The sequence below is a fragment of the Erythrolamprus reginae genome, chromosome 1 (assembly GCF_031021105.1).
Source record: "Erythrolamprus reginae isolate rEryReg1 chromosome 1, rEryReg1.hap1, whole genome shotgun sequence".
Taxonomy (NCBI): Eukaryota; Metazoa; Chordata; class Lepidosauria; order Squamata; family Dipsadidae; genus Erythrolamprus; species Erythrolamprus reginae.
Genome location: NC_091950.1, coordinates 417287237 through 417309629, shown reverse-complemented (window position 1 = coordinate 417309629; position 22393 = coordinate 417287237). Strand labels below are relative to the sequence as shown.

At 45.1% G+C, this 22393-nt stretch overlaps 1 protein-coding gene across 7 annotated transcripts in view; it reads left to right on the top strand.

Annotated features, from left to right (window-relative positions):
• Window positions 1-22393, top strand: part of USP32 (ubiquitin specific peptidase 32) — a 339894-nt gene that overhangs the window by 253974 nt on the left and 63527 nt on the right. For 2 of the 7 annotated variants that reach the window (XM_070735365.1, XM_070735364.1), the window contains exons 12-16: window positions 2612-2714; window positions 4188-4380; window positions 5868-6046; window positions 11431-11571; window positions 17157-17274. In XM_070735365.1, coding sequence (XP_070591466.1) covers window positions 2612-2714; window positions 4188-4380; window positions 5868-6046; window positions 11431-11571; window positions 17157-17274 — 734 coding nt within the window. Of the gene's footprint in view, window positions 1-2611; window positions 2715-4187; window positions 4381-5867; window positions 6047-11430; window positions 11572-17156; window positions 17416-22393 lie in introns of all 7 variants that reach the window. The other 5 variants (XM_070735361.1, XM_070735360.1, XM_070735363.1 and 2 more) reach the window with 3 other exon arrangements.

Sequence of the window (22393 nt, the reverse complement as noted above, 5' to 3'; positions counted from 1 at the left end):
TCTGGCTGTATATGTTAATTATCTCGTCAGTGTCCGATGCCTTTGTAATCACCCAGGGTCTGTCTTGCAAATGGCCACTGTGAACAGCATAAGTACCACTTTCGGTACCCTGCGAATTTGCTTTTCTTCTGCTTACATTCCCTCCTCTGTCCCCAAACTATATGGATACAGTCCTGATATTATTGATAATATAGTTAGTCTTGATGCCATGAAATTTAGCCAGGCAAATTATTGATTTATTTATTGATTGATTGATTGGATTTGTATGCCGTCCCTCTCCGTAGACTCGGGGCGGCTAACAACAATGATAAAAACAGCACATAACAATCCAATCCAATACTAAAATAACTAAAAAACCCTTATTATAAAAAACAAACATACAGACAGACATACCATGCATAAATTGTAAAGGCCTAGGGGGAAAGAATATCTCAGTTCCCCCATGCCTGATGGCAGAGGTGGGTTTTAAGAAAGGCGAGGAGGGTGGGGGCAATTCTAATCTCTGGAGGGAGTTGATTCCAAAGGGCCGGGGCCGCCACAGAGAAGGCTCTTCCCCTGGGTCCCACCAAATGACATTGTTTTGTTGACGGGACCCGGAGAAGGCCCACATTGTGGGACCTAACTGGTCGCTGGGATTCGTGCAGCAGAAGGCGGTCCCTGAGATAAATTATGCCAAATATCTATGTGTACAATGGTACCTTGGTGCTCAATTGCTGTGAAAATTATCAAATTTGCTACTAAATGCATTTTGCACTGAAAATTGGGGCAAGTTGCTGTAAAACCGCTTATAGAGGGCTGTAAAGTATTATGAAGTGGCATATAAACGCTATTGCTACCCATTTATCTGCTTGCAGTATTGCATGCTTTCGAACGACTAGGTTGGCAGGAGCTGGAGAGCAAATGACAGCCGCTCACCCCATCTTATAGACCCAAGCTTGAACCATTGGAATGTGGACCATTTATGGTTGGCAGTTCCAGCATCATTAAGCCGCTGCATCACCATGTCCCTTAGTGCTCAACTGCTGCAAAAACCATCAAATTTGCTACTCAATGCATTTCTTAAGCTTGGCAATGTTAGGATGGGTGGACTTCAACTCCTAGAATTCCCCAGCCGGCTAGGAACGAATTCCCTCAAGCTGGCTCAATTCTGGAAGTTGAAGTCCACCCATCTTAACATTCTCAAGGTCGAGAAATACTCATGCTCTCTACATGGGGCGACCTTTGAAGAGTGTTCGGAAACTTCAAATCGTGCAGAATATGGCCGTGTGAACAGTCATGGGTCTACCCAGATATTCCCATGTCTCTCCATCACTCCGCGGACTGCATTGGTTGCCGGTTGGTTTCTGGACACAATTCAAAGTGTTGGTGATGACCTACAAAGCTCTACATGGCATCGGACCAGATTTCTTACGGGACCTCCTTCTGCTGCATAAATCCATGTGGCTGGTTAGGTCCCTCAAAGTAGGTCTTCTCCAGATCCCGTCAACCAGACAATGTCGTTTGGCGGGGCCTAGGGGAAGATCCTTCTCTGTGGGGGCGCTGGCCCTTTGGAATCAGCTCCCCCCAGAGATTCGTATTGCCCCCACCCTCCTGGTCTTCCGCAAGAACCTCAAGACCCACCTAGGGTCACCAGGCTTGGAGCAATTAGACCTTGCCCCTCTGACCAATAAATGTATGGTGTGATTGGACTGTATGACTGCGTATTACATTAGGGTTTTTAGTTGTACAGTGATACCTTGTCTTACAAACTTAATTGATTCCGGGACGAGGTTCTTAAGATGAAAAGTTTGTAAGACGAAACAATGTTTCCCATAGGAATCAATGGAAAAGCGATTAATGCGTGCAAGCCCAAAATTCACCCTTTTTGCCAGCCGAAGCGCCCGTTTTTGCACTGCTGGTATTCCCCTGAGGTTCCCCCCCAGCATTGCAAAAACGAGCGCTTCACTGGCACCGGAAGTCCGGAGGTGGGGTTTGCCAACGAAGGGAGCATCAGTGAAATTGCAACATCGCAAAAACAACGAAGTCCTCGAAACCCCACCTCCAGACCTCTGTGTTTTTGCAATGCTGCGATTTCACTGAGGCTCCCCTCGCTGGGAAACCCTACCTCCGGACTTCCGTTGCCAGCGAAGCGCCCATTTTTGCGCTGCTGGGATTCCCTTGCAGCATCACAAAAACAAGGAAGTCTGGAGGTGGGGTTTCCCATGGAAGGGAGCTTCAGGGGAATCCCAGCAGCACAAAAACGGGTGCTTCGCTGGCAACGGAAGTCCGGAGGCGGGGCATCCCAGCAGCGGTGGTGGATTTGTAAGGTGAAAATAGTTTGTAAAAAGAGGCAAAAAAATCTCAAACCCCGGGTTTGTATCTTGAAAAGTTTGTATGACGAGGGGTTTGTAAGACGGGGTATCACTGTATTTTAAATTATTAGATTTGTGCTGCATGCTTATGCTTGTATCTATTGTGTGAGCCGCCCCGAGTCTTCGGAGAGGGGTGGCATACAAATCTAATTTAATAATAATAATAATAATAATGATGATGATGATGATGATGTAGATGTGAAGCACAAGTGTTGTTAAGCATTGCGCCATTGATCTCTTTCTTGGTTTTCTTGGCATAGAGGTTGGCTGGAACGTGAAAGTAGACATGGCCTTCAACAAGGACACAACTGGTTTCTCATCGCAATGCAGTGGTGGCAGCAGTGGAAAGAATACGTCAAATATGTAAGTCGCATATTGGACCTGGAAGAGAGAGTGGCTGAATTAAGAAACGGATGAATAAATAGCATGCCAGTGTCCATGCACCAGAATAGATGGCAGTTGAAATTTTCTCACCCTTTAGGACAGTGTTTCCCCAATCTTGGTACAGTAGAGTCTCGGTTATTTATTTTATTTTTTATTTTATTTATTGGATTTGTATGCCGCCCCTCTCCGTAGACTCGGGGCGGCTCACAACAACAATAGAGCAATTCATAACAAATTTTTAAAATTACTATTTATATTAGATTTGTTATATTTGTCTTTTTTACTGCTGTTAGCCGCCCCGAGTCTGCAGAGAGGGGCGGCATACAAACCTAATAAATAAATAAATAAAATTAAAAACATTTTTAAAAACCCATTATTAATCAGACATATATACAAATATAAATTGTATAGGCCTGGGGGAGATATCTCAATTCCCCCATGCCTGGCGTCAAAGGTGGGTTTTAAGGAGTTTACAAAAGGCAAGGAGGGTGGGGGCAGTTCTAATCTCCGGGGGGAGCTGGTTCCAGAGAGTTGGGGCCGCCATAGAGAAGGCTCTTCCCCTGGGACCCGCCAAACGACATTGCTTAGTCGACGGGACCTGGAGAAGGCCAACTCTGTGGGACCTAATCGGTCGCTGGGATTCGTGCGGCAGAAAGCGGTTCCGGAGATATTCTGGTCCGATGCCATGAAGGGCTTTATAGGTCATAACCAACACTTTGAATTGTGACTAGAAATTGATCGGCAACCGGAGTGTTGGTGCGGAGTGTTGGTGTAACATGGGCATACCTTGGGAAGCCCATGATTGCTCTCGCAGCTGCATTCTGCACGATCTGAAGTTTCCGAACACTTTTCAAAGGTAGCCCCATGTAGAGAGCGTTACAGTAGTCGAGCCTCGAGGTGATGAGGGCATGAGCGACTGTGAGCAGTGAGTCCCCGTCCAGATAGGGCTGCAACTGGTGCACCAGGCGAACCTGGGTTATCCGACATAAACGGACGGGCTGATATTCGGATAACCAAAACTTCGGATAATCCAGACTCTACTGTACTGCTTCTGTCCCTGTCTCTCTCTCTCTCTCTCTAACTCACTTCCCTCCTCCCAGCTTGCTTCCCCGTCATGGCTGTCATATTTGGGGGCGTGTCTGTGGGAGCGCAGAAATGTCTACAGCCACGCCCCCAAGCAGCCACGACATTGGATAATCCAGAGTGCCGGATTACCAAAGGACTGATAACCGAGGCTCTACTGTATCTTGAAGATGGGTGGACTTCAACTCCTAGAATAGTGATGGCCAAGCTTTTCCTAGGCATTTTACATTGTTAAAGTTATATAATTCTTCTCTCTGCAATTTGGAATATTCTCTCAGAGTAGGGCCTTATCCTGAGAGGGAGAACCATGACCTGGATGGCCGAGAATCTCCATAGAAATTGAGCTCTGATTTTCTTTTTCCAATTTAGGATGCTCCCCCTGTTATGCTGGAGCCTTTGCCTGTCTCAAACGGAGGTAAGACTTCTCTCCTGAGTCCTGGGACACCTACGTCAGAGCAGGGAGATGACCAAATGGGCGCTTCGAATAACATCAGTGCCGGCGAAGAAAAGTTTTCAGATACTGTTTCCAGTGCGTCAGAGGCATCGGAGACAACAAACAGCAGTAAGCATTAATTCCCCAAAAGGAACAACAGTCTGACACACTGTTTTATTTCTTAAAGAGCTTTGGAGGTAGACTAAATGTGTGAGAATGGTCGAACCCAGTTAAGAGGTTTAGCTAAATTTACAAAAATTATTATTATTATTTTATTATTATTTATTAGATTTGTATGCCGCCCCTCTCCGTAGACTCGGGGCGGCTCACAACAATAACAAGAACAATGTAAGAACAAATCTAATAATTTAAAAAACACTAAAAACCCCATTATTAAAAGCAAACACACACACAAACATTCCATGTATAAACTGTATAGGCCCGGGGGAGATATGTCAGTTCCCCCATGCCTGACGGCAGAGATGGGTCTTAAGAACTTTACGAAAGGCAAGGAGGGTGGGGGCAGTTCTAATCTCCGGGGGGAGCTGGTTCCAGAGGGTCGGGGCCGCCACAGAGAAGGCCCTTTTCAACAGAAGCATTACATGGACGTTAACCCCCCTGTTAGCCACAATTAACCACAATACCTAATTGAAGTCTTGCAAAAATATATTTTTACAAGAAAAATATATATTCAATTGACAAAATTGAACGGGGTCCAAAGACGGGCTACAAGAATGGTGGAAGGTCTTAAGCATAAAACGTATCAGGAAAGACTTCATGAACTCAATCTGTATAGCCTGGAGGACAGAAGGAAAAGGGGGGACATGATCGAAACATTTAAATATGTTAAAGGGTTAAATAAGATCCAGGAGAGAAGTGTTTTTAATAGGAAAGTGAACACAATAACAAAGGGACACAATCTAAAGTTAGTTGGGGGAAAGATCAAAAGCAACATGAAAAAATGTTATTTTGCTGAAAGAGTAGTAGATCCTTGGAACAAACTTCCAGCAGACGTGGTTGGTAAATCCACAGTAACTGAATTTAAACATGCCTGGGATAAACATATATCCATTGTAAGATAAAATACAGGAAATAGTATAAGGGCAGACTAGATGGACCAGGAGGTCTTTTTCTGCCGTCAGTCTTCTACGTTTCTATGTTTCTATGTGTGAAACAATAGGAAAGAATACCGGTAGTCCTAGACTTACGACCCACAATTGAGCCCAAAATTTCTCTGATATGTTAAGTGCATTTTGCCCCATTTCATGATAAAATACAAGAAATAGTATAAGGGCAGACTAGATGGACCAGGAGGTCTTTTTCTGCTGTCAATCTTTTATGTTTCTATGTTTCTAGATCAGTGTTTCCCAACCTTGGGAACTTGAAGAGATCTGGACTTCAACTCCCAGAATTCCCCAGCCAGCATTCACTGGCTGGGGAATTCTGGGAGTTGAAGTCCAGATCTCTTCAAGTTCCCAAGGTTGGGAAACACTGTGCTAGATGGTGAGATTTGAGAATCATACCTTCAGAGCCATTGGTTTGCTCTTTACTGACGTCCTCCCATAACTTTGCACCTTCCGTGCTTATTTTTTGCTTCGTCTGCATTTACCTTCCAGATTTTCTCTATGCCACCACTCCCAGTGCCGAGATGCCCTTTGCTCGACAACTTAATTCTTCGGACAACAACAACCAGTGCCTCCTTGCCTCTAATGGGAATATCTTACTGCAGTTGCTGAATCCACAGCGGCCCGGAGCAATCGATAACCAGCCGCTTGTAACTCAAGAGCCTGTGAAGGTAAGTGACTTATAAGTATAAAAACAATACAACAGGGGTCCCCAAGCCCTAGTCTCTGAACCAGCACCGGTCCGTAACATGCCAGGAATTGGTCCGCTCAAACAAGTGAAGCCCCATGCAAAACTATACCGAAAAACCTTTCTCCAAGGAACCAGTCCCTGGTGCCCAAAAGGTTAGCAGCCACTGCAATATATCCTATTTTTCGGAATATAAGATGCACGTTATTTGTTCCCTAAAACAGTGATTTTCAACCTTTTTTGAGCTGCGGCACATTTTTTACATATACAAAATCATGGGGCACATTGAGCGGAGGGGACTGGGGGGGGGGGGGGGCTAAAAAAAGTTGGACAAAAAAATATCTCTCTCTCTCTCTTCCTCCCTTTCGCTCTACAGTGGTACCTCGAGATACGAGTTTAATTCGTTCCGGACCTGGGCTCTTAAGTCGAGCAGCTCTTATCTCGAACGACTTTTCCCCATAGGAATTAATGTAAATAATTTTAATTGGTTCCAGCCCTCAAAAAACTCACAAAGTTAGTCTAAATTATGCAGAAAGACATGTTTTTAATGAAGAAATGTACATGTACATATAAATGAATAATGAAGTTTCTTTCACTTAACTTGTAAACTTTCTTAAACTTTTAAATTTACATATGTTCAACTTCTCTGCCACCCAATCCTGTAGGACAGAGGTCCCCAACCCTTTTTGCACCAGGGACCGGCTTTAAGCGATCAAGAGAGGAATGGGTGAATGAATGGACGGAGGGTGGGAAGGAAGGAAGGAAAGAGGGAAGGGACAGGAACAGAGGAAGGAAGCAAGGAAACTTATGAAAGGGGAGAGTAAGAGAGGAATGAGTGAAGGGAGGGAGGGAGGGAAGAAGGTGGGAAGGAGAAAGAAAAGAAGAAATAGAGGAAGGGAAGGTAAAAGAGAGAAAGAAAAAGAGCAAGAAAGAAAGCAAGAAAGAAAGGCAACTTCAAAGAAAGGCTCACTGAGCATCTCTCACTCTCTCTCTTTCTAGCCCTCTCTTTCTCTCTCTCCCCCCTCTCTCTTTCTCTGAGGGGCGCGTCAGCGGCTTCCGAAGCACAGGGAAGGGCTTAAGCCGCCCCCTTTTCCCTTCCCCGTGGGAGCAAACATGCTTTGCACCTTCCTAACTCCCTCCCCCCCAGCCAAACTCCCAAAGCATGTTTGCTGCCACACGATTTAGCTAGGACAGGAGCGAAGTAACGTGGTGGGGGCTTGCCAGCACCCACGAAACCGCTGCTTATGCCGGGCGGCTCGCCTGGAACGCCAGCAATGCCGTCAGAGGGGCGCGTCAGCGGCGGGAGCCGGACCCGGCCGCCGCCCCCCCCCCCACGTAGAAGCCAAGCCCCCCCCCAGCCGAGCCTGGTGGCAAGCTCGCCCCCAACCCCCGAGATCGAGCGCACGAAGAGGCATCTCTCGCCTTCTGCCGCTGGCCGCCCGCTCTCTTTCGCCCAGCGCTGCTTTGGAAGGCGCGACGGGAAGAAGGAAAGCGGTAGTGCTGCTCAGCGCTCCGGCGTTGTCCGGGCTTCTCCCGCCACGCGCAGCCCAGCAGCGGCGGAGGAAGGCGAATGCGGCTTGGAAGCTGGGAGGGGGGCGGAAGAGCTAAGTGGCCAAAGACGTTCCGCCCCCCTCCCAGCTTCCAAGCCACATTCGCCTTCCTCCGCCGCCGCCAGCCGCGGTTCCGAGTTGGGGGGGTGGGGGGTGGGTGCTGGCAAGCCCCCCAGGTCGGCTGCAGTCTTTTAAAACAGCCCCGACGCTTCTCAGCTGACTCCTGAAGCGCGGAAGTTCGCCTTTGGCTTTTGGCTTCAGGAGTCATCGGAGAAGCAGCCGGCCTGGGGGGCTCAGGGGCTTCCCCCCGAGCCCCCCAGGCCGGCTGTGACGTTTTAAAACACCCGTGCCGCTTCGCAGCTGTCTCCTGAAGCCGAACGCGGAAGTTAGCGTTCGGCTTCAGGAGACAGCTGCAAAGCGGCGCGCGTGTTTTAAAAGGTTGCAGCCGGCCTGGGGGGCTTGCCAGCACCCCCCCGAGCTCCCCAGGCCGGCTGCAACCTTTTAAAACACGCGGGATAGGAGCGCCAAGGAGCTGTCTCCTGAAGCCGAATGCGGAAGTTAGCGTTCGGCTTCAGGAGACAGCTGCGAAGCGGCGCGCGTGTTTTAAAAGGTTGCAGCCGGCCTGGGGGGCTTGCCAGCCCCCCCCCCGAGCCCCCCAGGCCGGCTGCAACCTTTTAAAACACGCGGGATAGGAGCGCCAAGGAGCTGTCTCCTGAAGCCGAACGCGGAAGTTAGCGTTCGGCTTCAGGAGACAGCTCCTTGGCGCTCGTATCCCGAATGTGAGCTCGGGAGGCGAACAAAAATGTCGCTCCCCTCCCAGCTCTTATCTCGAGTAGCTCGTAAGTAGAGCTGCTCGTATGTCGAGGTTCCACTGTATTTCTCTCCCTCTTTCTCTCTCTTCCTTCCTTCCTGTCTCTCTCCATCCCTTTCTTTCTCTCTCTCTTCCTTCCTCTCTTTTTTGCTCTTTCTATCTTTCCCTCCTTCCCTGCCTATCTTTCGCTTTCTTTCTTTCTTTCTTTCTTTCTTTCTTTCTCTCTTGTTTTCTTTCTCTCTCTCTCTCTTGCTTTCTTTCTTTCTCTCTCTCTCTCTTTCTCTCTTGCTTTCTTTCTCTCTTTCTCTTTCTCTCTTTCTTTCTTTCTCTCTCTCTCTCGCTTTCTTTCTCTCTCACTCTCTCTTTCTCTCTCTTGCTGAGCTTCGCGGCACACCTGACCATGTCTCGGCACACTGGTTGAAAAACACTGCCCTAAAAGATGGTGGAAATGTTGGTGCATCTTATACATCAAATACAGCCATTTTTGGCCTCCCGAAGCCCCGCTCCATGTCCCATTTTTGCAAAACATGAGCCTGTGTTTTGCAAAAACGGGTTGAACGGAGGGTTTGGGAGGCCTGTAGAGTCCTCCTGAGGGCTGGAGGAAGGTAAAATTGCGTCCATTTGCATAAAATGGGCAGGGTTTTTTTCACAAAAAGGGGGCGTGTTTGCCTTCCCTCAGCCCCCAGGAGCACTCTGCAGGCCTCCTAAACCCTCTGTAAGTCCTATTTTTGGGGGAAATGGGCCTGGTTTGCAAATAAAATGGGGTGTGCAGAGGATTTGAGAACCCTGCAAAGTGCTCCTGGGGGTTGGTGCGGATAACCCCCTTTTTTTCCTTTCTTACCTCTTTGAAATCTTTGTGCATCTTATTCACCGGTGCGTCTTATAGTCTGGAAAATTCTGTAAATAGCTCTTAACACCCTGACTGTTGCTTTATAAGTAGGCTGCTCTTTTTCAGCTCCTATTTCAAGGCAGTGGGGACTGGAATGAGGAAAAACATTCTTTCAAATATTTTGAGCTTTAAAAAGAATGTGACACCTCCATGAAAAAGCTTGGAACTGAATGGAGCAATGACAACTAACTGTTGGGTACCATTTAAATTTGGGCAGCTGCCCTGATCAGGTTGGGCTCAAGATGTTTCCAAATGTAAAATAATGCACTTGGGGAAAAGGAATCCTCAATCTGAGTATTGCATTGGCAGTTCTGTGTTAGCAAAAACTTCAGAAGAGAAGGATTTAGGGGTAGTGATTTCTGACAGTCTCAAAATGGGAGAGCAGTGTGGTCGGGCGGTAGGAAAAGCAAGTAGGATGCTTGGCTGCATAGCTAGAGGTATAACAAGCAGGAAGAGGGAGATTGTGATCCCCTTATATAGAGCACTGGTGAGACCACATTTGGAAGACTGTGTTCCGTTCTGGAGACCTCACCTACAAAAAGATATTGACAAAATTGAACGGGTCCAAAGACGGGCTACAAGAATGGTGGAAGGTCTTAAGCATAAAACGTATCAGGAAAGACTTAATGAACTCAATCTGTATAGTCTGGAGGACAGAAGGAAAAGGGGGGGACATGATCGAAACATTTAAATATATTAAAGGGTTAAATAAGGTCCAGGAGGGAAGTGTTTTTAATAGGAAAGTGAACACAAGAACAAGGGGACACAATCTGAAGTTAGTTGGGGGAAAGATCAGAAGCAACATGAGAAAATATTATTTTACTGAAAGAGTAGTAGATCCTTGGAACAAACTTCCAGCAGACGTGGTTGGTAAATCCAGAGTAACTGAAATTAAACATGCCTGGGATAAACATAAAACCCACCTCTGTCGTCAGGCATGGGGGAATTGAGATATTCCCTTCACCCTAGGCTTATAAAATCTATGCATGGTATGTCTGTATGTATGATTGGTTCCTTAAATTGGGGTTTTTAAATTTACTTTTAATATTAGATTTGTTTATATTGTCTTTTTACTGTTGTTAGCTGCCCCAAGTCTGCGCAGAGGGGCGGCATACAAATCTAATAAGTAAGTAAGTAAGTAAGTAAGTAAGTAAGTAAGTAAGTAAGTAAGTAAGTAAGTAAGTAAGTGAAGTAGAAGATGGTCCCATCTTCTTAAACTTTGCTCTTTAGCCAAAGGAGAAGCAGTGAAATAGATGTGCAATGTGGAGACAGAATTAGAATCGGAATCGGAATCGGAACCAGAATTCTTTATTGGCCAAGTGTGATTAGACACCCAAGGAATTTGTCTCCAGTGCATTAGCTGCCATACAACAACAATGATAGATCATGATCATAGTCACGGTAAAAATACATTCATCATAAAACATTAGATACAAAACGTAGTGATAGTTATAAGATACTAAATAAGCAATCAACACAAGTCGTACTAGGATTCTTAGGAAACAATATAAATTGTAAGATACAAGCAACAAAGTTATAGTGATAGGAAGATAAGGAGATACTGTAGGTAATGGGGAAGGTGAGGATAATGGTGGCAATGCTGCCTTTCTAGAAATCAGTTGTATAATTTGTTATTATCATAATTAGTTATAATAATCGAGAAAAACAGGTGGGGAAGGAGAAGGAAAAAAGTTGACACAGGGACCATTGTCAGATTCTTGCTAATGATTTCTTCTCCAATGTTAGAAAAAAGTGGTTCATTTCCAGAAGAACAACCATATTGAACAAGCACACAAGTAATCCAAAACCTTTTAATGACTTTTTAATGACCTTTTAATCTTCCTATATGGGGCAGTTTCAAGAAATGTGATAAAAGAGAAACTCGGAATCTGATGTTGTTTGTTTGTTTTCTTCTTCTTCTTCTTCTTCTTCTTCTTCTTCTTCTTCTTCTTCTTCTTCTTTTTCTTCTCCTTCTCCTTCTCCTTCTCCTCCTTCTCCTCCTCCTTCTTCTCCTTCTCCTCCTCCTCCTTCTCCTCCTTCTCCTTCTCCTTCTCCTCCTCCTCCTTCTCCTCCTCCTCCTCCTTCTCCTTCTTCTTCCCTTCCTCCTCCTTCTGAAGGCTCCATCACTGACTTTGGAAGGCGGGCGATTAAAACCATCGTCCCAATTAAACCAAGGGAAAAATTATGAAATGGTGCCCGAACCGGTGTGGAGAGCCCTCTACCATTGGTATGGAGCGAACCTGTCTTTGCCAAGACCGGTAAGTACTGAAAATGGGCAATGCTCCTTTAGGTGGTTACTCCCAGTTGGGTTCTTCAAAACATTTGAACCAAATTCTTTTACTTCAGTAGTACCTCTAGATACAAGTTTAATTCATTCCAGAAGGGAGCTTGTACAGTAATACCTCATGATACGAACTTAATTGGTGCAAGGAGGAGGTTCGTAAGACGAAAGGTTCGTAAGACGAAACATTGTTTCCCATAGGAAACAATGTAAAGTCAATTAATCCGTGCAACCAAAACCCCCCCCGCAAAAAAACAGCTTTCGGCGACTGCTGGGAAGCCGCGCGGCTGTTTTAAAAGGTGACAGCCGGCCTGGGGGGCTTCCCAGCACCTCCCCGAACCGAACCCGGGGTTCAGCAAAATTTTGCCTCTTCTTACGAACTTTGTTCGAGTTACGAACCGGCGTTCGGGAGGCTTCTGGGAAGCCCCGCCGCCTGGCTGTCACCTTTTAAAACAGCCGCGCGGCTTCCCAGCAGTCTCCGAACGCCGGTTCGTCACTCGAAAAAAGTTCGTAAGAAGAGGCAAAATTTTTCTGAACCCCGGGTTCGTATCACGAGTTGTTCGTAAGACGAGGGGTTCGTATCTTGAGGTACCACTGTATGTCGAACAACTCCTGTCTGGAACAAATGGCTTTAGACTTTGTTTTTCCCCTCCGAGATAACCAGAAGCAAGGATTCTTGCGCCATCTAGTGGACGCTTGGCTCGTATCCCGAATTTGAGCTCGGGTCTGGAACAGAAATTTCTCTCCCCTCGTGGCTCGTAACTTGGAATACTCGCATGTGGAGCAGCTCGTATCTAGAGGTACTACTGTATTCCTAATGATCACCAAAGCCCTTGCCGATGGCTGAATGGAAACTGGTTGACCAAAGATGTAGACACAGATAGTCCTTAACTTACGACCATAACGGAACCCAAAACGTACGCTGCTAAGTGAGTTTTGTCCCATTTTACGACTTTTCTAGCCACGGTTTGTTAAGTGAATCTGGTTTTCCCCATTGACTTTGCTAGTCAGAAGGTTGCAAAAGGGGAATCGCATGACGCCAGGACTGCCACCGTCACATATGTGAGTCAGTTGTCAATCATCTGAATATAAATCACATGACCATGGAGAGGCTGCAAGCGTTTCTAAGTGTGAAAAAATTAGATGTTCCGAGTTTTTAAAAAGTCAGATGCAGTTTATATCAATTTAATGGGAGGAGGGAAAAAAACCCTGTTTGAGATATGTAATCTTCAGGGTAATCGTCTCTATTTATTTTTTATTTTTTAGAATTTATAATTTTATTGGCCAAGTGTGATTGGACACACAAGGAATTTGTCTTGGTGCATATGCTCTCAGCGTACATAAAATAAAATATACATTTGTCAAGAATCATGTGGTACGACACTTAATGATTGTCATAGGGGTCAAATAAGCAATGAAGAAGTAATATTAATAAAAATCTTAGGATATAAGCAACAAGTTACAGATTTAGTAGATTGTGGTATGTGGGACTCTCTAGCCAACATTAATTTATTTTGCTGGAAGGAAGTGCTACAGCAGCACACCTGGGATGCACCAGGTGGAAGAAACCTGATTTGGGATTTTTGCTATATCCCAGCATATGTTTTCCATTAAAATATCCCCTCCAACTCATATTCTGCTTTTATTCATAACCCCAGAGTGTTGAGCTTAAAAAAAAAATACACCCACGCACAAAATTGGATATCTTTTTGGCTTGATGAGTTAACTCTGTGCCAAATGGGTATTACAGTGCTAAATGTGCATTTTTAAGAGGTTACAAATGTGAGGGAATTAGATTTTTTTTGTTTCTTCACAAGTGCAGTGGCAGTAGCTAGAGGTATAACAAGCAGGAAGAGGGAGATTGTGATCCCACTGTATAGAGCACTGGTGAGACCACATTTGGAATACTGTGTCCAGTTCTGGAGACCTCACCTACAAAAAGATATTGACAAAATTGAACGGGTCCAAAGACGGGCTACAAGAATGGTGGAAGGTCTTAAGCATAAAACGTATCAGGAAAGACTTCATGAACTCAATCTGTGTAGTCTGGAGGACAGAAGGAAAAGGGGGGACATGATCGAAACATTTAAATATGTTATATTTAATAAGGATCAAACTTCCACCCTAAGATAAAATACAGGAAATAGTATAAGGGCAGACTAGATGGACCATGAGGTCTTTTTCTGCCGTCAGACTTCTATGTTTCTATGTTTCTATCTTAAAGCAGAGATGGGGAAGTAATGGGATGATGGTGATTAAAAAACACCCCAAGAATTTCCATCTGCCGGCCCAAGGTTAATGGGTTAGAGCCGGCTGCTTGATCGTTCCCTGTTGGCAGCTAAGCACATGAACACAGGATGGAAGTAAAGAGTAATAAACAGCATGGCGTGTGGCATTCAACGTGATGGCCATGAGACGGTGAATCTTGCAAGCTTAATGAGCCACACCAGAGAGCTAGTTCTGCTTCATGGGTTTGACCTTGTCACCTCTCTGAAATTTGGATCATCACACAAAAGAGAATTGGTGAAACCATCACCAATGTACAGATTTGTACTTTGGAGAAACAAAACAACCACTTCACGTATGCCTGACTCAATATAAGACAAGATTCTCCAGTCCATCTGCATTTGAAAAGCCAAGGTGCATAATAGCTGGCAGGCTTTTTACACAGAGCAAAAATACTTAATAATAGAATAGAATGGAATGGAACAGAACAGAATAGAATGGAATTCTTTTTTGGCCAAGTGTGATTGGACAGACCAGGAATTTGTGATTGGTGCGTACGCTCTCAGTGTACATAAAAAGAAAAGATACATTTGTCAATATCATGAGGTACAACACTTAATGATTGTCATAGGGTACAAATAAGCAATCAGGAAACAATCGATAGAATAGAATAGAATAGAATAGAATTTTTATTGGCCAAGTGTGATTGGACACACAAGGAATTTGTCTTGGTGCATATGCTCTCAACGTACATAAAGTAAAATATACATTTGTCAAGAATCATGTAGTACGACACTTAATGATTGTCATAGGGTCAAATAAGCAATGAAGAAGCAATATTAATAAAAACCTTAGGATATAAGCAACAAGTTACAGTCATACAGTCAACATGGGGGAAATGGGTGATAGGAATGATGAGAAAAACGAGTAGAATAGAAGTGCAGATTTAGTAGAAAGTCTGACAGTGTTGAGGGAATGTGTCTAGTTGTCTTGGTGTGCAGTGCTCTGTAGCTATGTTTTGAGGGTCGGAGTTGAAACAGTTTGTGTCCAGGATGTGAGGGGTCAGTAAATATTTTCCCCGCCCTCTTTTTGAGTTGTGCAGTATACAGGTCCTCAATGGAAGGCAGGTTGGCAGCAATAGCTTTTTCTGCAGTTCTGATTCTCCTCTGAAGTCTGCGTCGGTCCTGTTGGATTGCAGCACCAAACCAGACAGTTATAGAGGTGCAGATGACAGACTCAATGATTCCTCTGTAGAACTGGATCAGCAGCTCCTTGGGCAGTTTGAGCTTCCTGAGCTGGCGCAGAAAGAACATTCTTTGTTGTGCTTTTTTGATGATGTTTTTGATGTTAGGTGACCATTTTAGGTCTTGAGATATGATAGACCCTAGAAATTTGAAGGTCTCTACTGTTGATACTGTGTTGTCTAGTATTGTGAGAGGTGGAAGGGTTTCTCCTAAACCATAAGGATACAAGCAATAAAGTTACAGTCATAAGTGGGAGGAGATGGGTGATGGGAACGATAATAAGATTAACCGTACTGCAGCCGATAGTGATGAGGGAATTATTTGTTTAGCAGAGTGATGGCATTCAGGAAAAACCTGTTCTTGTGTCTAGTTGTCTTGGCGCACAGTGCTCTATAGTGAGGTTTTGAGGGTAGGAGTTGAAACAATTTATGTCCAGGATGCAAGGGGTCAAGTAAATATTTTCACGGCCCTCTTTTTGACTCGTGCAGTATCCAGGTCCTCAATGGAAGGCAGGTTGGCAGCAATTGTTTTTTCTGCAGTTCTGATTCTCCTCTGAAGTCTGTGTCGGACTTGTTGGGTTGCAGAACCGAACCAGACAGTTGTAGAGGTGCAGATGACAGTATATAAACACAAACAGGCTTTTAGATTTTATGGACAGGCAAGATTACCAAGACACCCCTCTCTCCAAAAGTTCTGCCAAATTGAACGTCTTTTTGTACATTTTGCTATGCGCTTCCATTGTTGCTTTGCATATTTGTTGCTTTGCATGTTTTTTTAGCCTTCCAAAAACTTCATGTGCTTCTGTGATGACCCTCCCGTCAGCAGAACTATTCAGAATAGGGGGGAAATAGTTTTGTTTTAAACTCTTTTAAAAAATAAGCGTCATTATTCCTCCTTTGAAGCTTCAGATAAAAGTTTTACATATCCATCCTTGAAGGACGACTTCACACTGCAGGTGCTCCTCTCCTCTATGTAGCATCCAGAAAGTCCGATTTACTATTCAATTTCTCCCACATATTCTCCATGGAAACTAGCAATTTTCATGGGCCAAAATGTAGGATCACTTTTTCCCTTCTTGGGCAGACCTCAGGACTGTACCTTACTGGTGGAATATATGGAAGGGGAGCCATCTCTACAAGAAGCACATATTATTATGTAAAAAAATACTTCTCATTTGGGGTGAGGCTACACAATCAGCAATCCTTTTGGGTTAAAAATGGGCCCCGTGCTTAGTCTTATACATGTTTTTGGCTCACACGGAGGCTCTGGGAGGGCCTTTTTGGCTTCCATAGAGCCTCCAGGGGGATGGGGGAGGGCGTTTTTACCTTCCTTCGGTTCCAGGGAAGCCTTTGGAGTTGGGGAGGGCGAAACACGAGCCTACTGGGCTGCTAGAAGTTGGAAAACAGGCCATTTCTGGCCCCCAGAGGGCCTCCGGGGGGAGGGAGCTATTTTTGCCCTCCCCAGGCATTGAATTATGGGTGTGGGCACTTGTGCGCTCCCAGTCTCTTTCGGCACCCAAGGAAAAAAAGGTTCACCATCACTGGTGTAGGGTCTCCTGCTTGGGTGGGGGGGTTGGACTAGATCAGTGTTTCCCAACCTTGGCAACTTGAAGATATTTGGACTTCAACTCCCAGAATTCCCCAGCCAGCATTCGTCACCCACCTCTGTCGTCAGGCATGGGGGAATTGAGACTTTCCCTCCCCCTAGGCTTATAAAATGTATGCATGGTATGTTAGTAGGTATGATTGGTTGCTAAATTGGGGTTTTAAATTAACTTAAATATTAGATTTGTTTACATTGTAATTATTATTGCTGTGAGCCGCCCCGAGTCTGCGGAGAGGGGCGGCATACAAATCTGATTAATGAATGAATGAATGATTAAATTAAATTAAATTAAATTAAATTAAATTAAATTAAATAATTAAATTAAATTAAATTAAATTAAATTAAATTAAATTAAATTAAATTAAATTAAATTAAATTAAATTAAATTAAATTGTTGCCAGGGTTGGGAAACACTGGACTAGATGACCTTCGAGGTCCCTTCCAACTCGGTTAACGTGTCAACATCTGCTTCCATTTCTTCCTGCAGGTGATCAGAAACAGCACGACGGGCCTGCCCGAGCTGGAGCTGTTTCCCCGTTACCTGCTCTTCCTGAGACAGCAGCCGGCCACCCGGACCCAGCAGTCCAACGTCTGGGTGAACATGGGTATGATGAGCCTGAGGCTGTTTCCTCAACACTGGCCGAGAGGTAACGTAAGACTACAGCAAGAACCCAGCTGCGCAGTAGTTCTCGAGGGGAGGCCGGCTCCACCGCCCAGACTCCGACGCCTGTGCTGCCACAGTGCTTGTAAATGACACTAATGAACCCTTAAAAAGCACGGTTGGTGATGGTTGTCCCCTGTCTCCTCCTTTTCCAAAGGGAGATTCAAAGCTCTCATCAAAGGTCACGGAAGCATTCGGGTGCTTTTCTTTTCCTCATTTCCAAACCCTGGGTGAGGTCACACTTATTTATTTATTGGATTTGTATGCCGCCCCTCTCCGGAGACTCGGGGCGGCTAACAGCAATAATAAAACAGCATATAATAATAATCCAATGCTAAAAACAATTAAAAACCCATTATTATAAAAAACAAAACATACATACAGACATGCCATGCATAAAATTGTAAAGGCCCAGGGGGAAAGAGCATCTCAATTCCCCCATGCCTGGCGGCAGAGGTGGGTTTTAAGTAGCTTACGAAAGGCAAGGAGGGTGGGGGCAGTTCTAATCTCTGGGGGGAGTTAGTTCCAGAGGGCCGGGGCCGCCACAGAGAAGGCTCTTCCCCTGGGTCCCGCCAAGTGGCATTGTTTAGTTGACGGGACCCGGAGAAGACCCACTCTGTGGGACCTAATTGGTCGCTTGGATTCATGCCGCAGAAGGCGGTCCCTGAGATAATCTGGTCCGGTGCCATGAAGGGCTTTATAGGTCATAACCAACACTTTGAATTGTGACCGGAAACTGATCGGCAACCTATGCAGACTGCGGAGTGTTGGTGTAACATGGGCATTTTTGGGAAAGCCCATGATTGCTCTTGCAGCTGCATGATCTGAAGTTTCTGAACACTCTTCAAAGGTAGCCCCATGTAGAGAGCGTTACAGTAGTCGAGCCTCGAGGTGATGAGGGCATGAGTGACTGTGAGTAGTGACTCCCGGTCCAAATAGAGTTGCAACTGGTGCACCAGGCGAACCTGGGCAAACGCCCCCCTCGCCACAGCTGAAAGGTGTTTCTCTAATGTGAGCTGTGGATTGAGGAAGGACGCCCAAGTTGCGGACCCTCTCTGAGGGGGTCAATGATTCTCTCCCCAGGGTAATGGACGGACAGATGGATTTGTCCTTGGAATGGGGCACCCAGTTCTGGTCCCCCACAATACAAAATAGAGATGGGGGTTCCATTTAAGAGTGCAGAGAAGAGCAACAAAAGATGAGGAAGGGTAGGAAAGCTAAATTTTGTGATGAACACATTGAGGGAATTGGGTATGTCTACCCCAGGGGGTGTCAAACTGAAGGCCCATGGGCAGGATTCAGCCTGCATGGTGCTGAGATCTGGCCATCCTGAAAACAGCCAAAGACCGGCCCACGGTGCCTCTGCCAGTGAAAATGGAGCTCAGGAGGGCCGCAGGCAGCTGCCTCCCCCAAGCTCCATTTTAGCTGGCACAGGATTGCAAGTTGCAGCCTAAAACTGAACTTACGTGGGCCACAGGCAGCCTTCCCGAGCTCCGTTTTCACTTGCAGAGGGTTGCAATAGGATGTTGCGGCCTAAAATAGAGCTTACATGAGCCCACGTAGCATTCCAGAGGTCCATTTTCACTTGCAGAGGGTTGCAGGAAGTTGTTGCAACTGAAAATGGACCTCGAGAGTCTGTTTTCACTGGCAGCGTGTTCGTGCCAAGCTTCAAAAGAAATCCAGTTGTTTATTAGGAGCTCCATGTCTGCAGGTACTCAAACAAAGCCCAAACGGCCCTGTTTCCCCGCTTGCCCCAGGGTGTGTCATCAATCACATTCACCAACAACTCCCCTCCAGCTGCTGTGGGCAACCCTGGGAGACAGCCCGGAGAGAGAGAGATCTAGAATGTGCTCCTGTCTTTGGCTGCTATGTTGCTTCATTGGTTTCCCATCCCCCTGCTTAGGGCAACCTGAGAGCAGGTCAAGGATGCTTTGGGAACTGACAGTCCTCTCTTGCCACAATGCCCTCTCTCCTGCCAACAGTCTTCCTTGGGGTGGGAGAAAAGCCACTGAGCTCCGTGTCCCTTGGATAAGAAGCGTGGCACATCTGGGAAACTGTTTTTCAAGGTCTCTGATCTTACCAGCTGGCCTTGGTACCAGATACTGGTTGAATTCCAAAAGTGTTAATGCCACATTATAAGACCTTGGTAAGGCCACACTTGAAATACAGTGTTCCCTCGATTTTCGCGGGGGATGCGTTCCGAGACCGCCCGCGAAAGTCGAATTTACGCGAAGTAGAGATGCGGAAGTAAATACGCTATTTTTGGCTATGAACAGTATCACAAGCCTTCCCTTAACACTTTAAACCCCTAAATTGCAATTTCCCATTCCCTTAGATTATTACTCACCATGTTTATTTATTAAAGTTTATTAAAAAAATTATTTATTAAAGGCAGACGAAAGTTTGGCGATGACATATGACGTCATCAGGCGGGAAAAACCGTGGTATAGGGAAAAAACACGAGAAGTATATTTTAATTAATATTTTTGAAAAACCATGGTATAGACTTGTCGCAAAATTCGAACCCGCGAAAATCGAGGGAACACTGTACTGCATTCAGTTTTGGTTGCCATGATGGAAGAAGGATGTTGAGACTCTAGAAAAAGTGGGAGAAAGATGATTAGGGACTAGAGGCTAAATCATATGAAGAACGGTGGCAGGAATTGGGCATGGCTAGTTTGATGAGAAGAAGGACCAGGGGAGACATGATAGCAGTGTTCCAATATCTCAAGAGTTGCCACAAAGAAGAAGGAGTCAAGCTATTCTCCAAACCACTGAAGGTAAAACAAAAAGCAATGAATGGAAGCTGAACAAGGAGAGAAGCAACTTAGAACTAAGGAGAAATTTCCTGACAGTTAGCACAATTAATCCATGGTGCAGTTTGCCTCCCAAAGTTGTGAATGCTCCAACACTGCCTAAGCAGGGGGTTGGACTAGAAGACCTCCAAGGTGTGTTTGTGTTTATGTGTTTGTGTTTATTAGATTTGTATGCCGCCCCTCTCCGTAGACTCGGGGTGGCTCACAACACAATAAAAAACAGTTTATAACAAATCTAATAAATTTACAATTTAAAATATTTTTAAAAACCCCATTATTAAACAGACAGACACACAAGCATACAATACATAAATTGTATAGGCCCAGGGGAGATATTTCAGTTCCCCCATGCCTGACGACAAAGGTGGGTTTTAAGGAGTTTACGAAAGGCAAGGAGGGTGGGGGCAGTTCTAATCTCTGGGGGGAGCTGGTTCCAGAGAGTCGGGGCCACCACAGAGAAGGCTCTTCCCCTGGGGCCCGCCAACCGACATTGTTTAGTTGACGGGACCCGGAGAAGGCCCACTCTGTGGGACCTAATCGGTCGCTGGGATTCGTGCGGCAGGAGGCGGTCTCGGAGATATTCTGGTCCAATGCCATGAAGGTCCCTTCCAACTGTGTTGTTATCATTATTATTATTACTAATCAACATAGTATTAGCTGAGTAAGCCAGGAATTTGGAAGAAAAGCTGGATGTTGACCTTTAATAAGAGTTTGCTTAAATGCTCATTCTAAAGCTTCAACTTTGGGTGTGTGTGGTTGGGTTGCTTTTTTGTTTAAACTGCTTCTGCCACCTGTAAAAAAAAAGAGAGGGGGGTCTCAGGAAAGCCCCCCCCCCCAATCAGTTAAAATGAGTGGCTTATATTTATCCAAAATATAACAAAATCCACCCAGCTGCGTATTGAAAACCTGATTGAATATCTGGTGGTTGGAGCTGCTTTCCCCTTCAAACACATAAAATCCCCCAATTTGGAAGAGAGGGGATTTTCCTAATCCACTTGTAATATCTGAACGTGATTTGGTGTTTGTTCGTGCGGCACTAACGGTAAAATCAACCATTGAATCGTGAGCCTGCCCTCCATCCCAACATGCTTTCTTGCTGTAATCTTATTCTTAATCTCTCGCTTTTCAATTGCCAGGAGGGCGCGGGGACATAGCTTTGTGTTATATGCAGGGGAGATGGTGCTTTGCTTTGATGGTGAAGATGGGGAAAAAATTACCAAGGTGTGAAAGGAGAGAGATGCTTGCTGCCTTTACAAAGAAATTGAACATTCAAATTTTGCTGTTTTTGTTCATTAACCTGCATGCAAATAAATCAGGCTTCTGGCCTTGCTTAGATCAAGCTAAATGGTTTAAGATTTTAAGTTTTAAGTATTGGCTATTACAAGAGCAGGCCTATTTTTTTCCACCATCAAATGGGGTCTGGTTATGCATTGATCCAAATTGGAGAAGAAAACAGACAGAATGCTTCAGAAAACTTCATTTTTTACTTACTTGTTCAGCTATGGAAGTTTTACTGAATGAATTTGAACAAGTTGCAGCTGATGAACTGCAACTTATATGGAGCTTCAATAACGGTGTAGCCTATTAGTAGTTAAGCCATGAGTCTAAATAAAACATAGAAACATAGAAGACTGACGGCAGAAAAAGACCTCATGGTCCATCTAGTCTGCCCTTATACTATTTCCTGTATTTTATCTTAGGGTGGATATATGTTTATCCCAGGCATGTTTAAATTCAGTTACTGTGGATTTATCTACCACGTCTGCTGGAAGTTTGTTCCAAGGATCTACTACTCTTTCAGTGAAATAATATTTCCTCACGTTGCTTTTGATCTTTCCCCCAACTAACTTCAGATTGTGTCCCCTTGTTCTTGTGTTCACTTTCCTATTAAAAACACTTATGTTTATGTTTATGTTTATTTAGATTTGTATGCCGCCCCTCTCCGCAGACTCGGGGCGGCTCACAACAAAGTGCAAAAGACAATTTACAACAAATCTAAATTTCTACTAAAAACATTTAAAAAACCCCATTTCTAAACACACATACATAAATACATACCATTCATAAATTGTATATGCCCGGGGGAGATGTCTCAGTTCCCCCATGCCTGACGACACAGGTGGGTCTTAAGAAGCTTGCGAAAGGCAAGGAGAGTAGGGGCAGTTCTAATCTCCGGGGGGAGTTGGTTCCAGAGGGTCAGGGCCGCCACAGAGAAGGCTCTTCCCCTGGGGCCCGCCAACCGACATT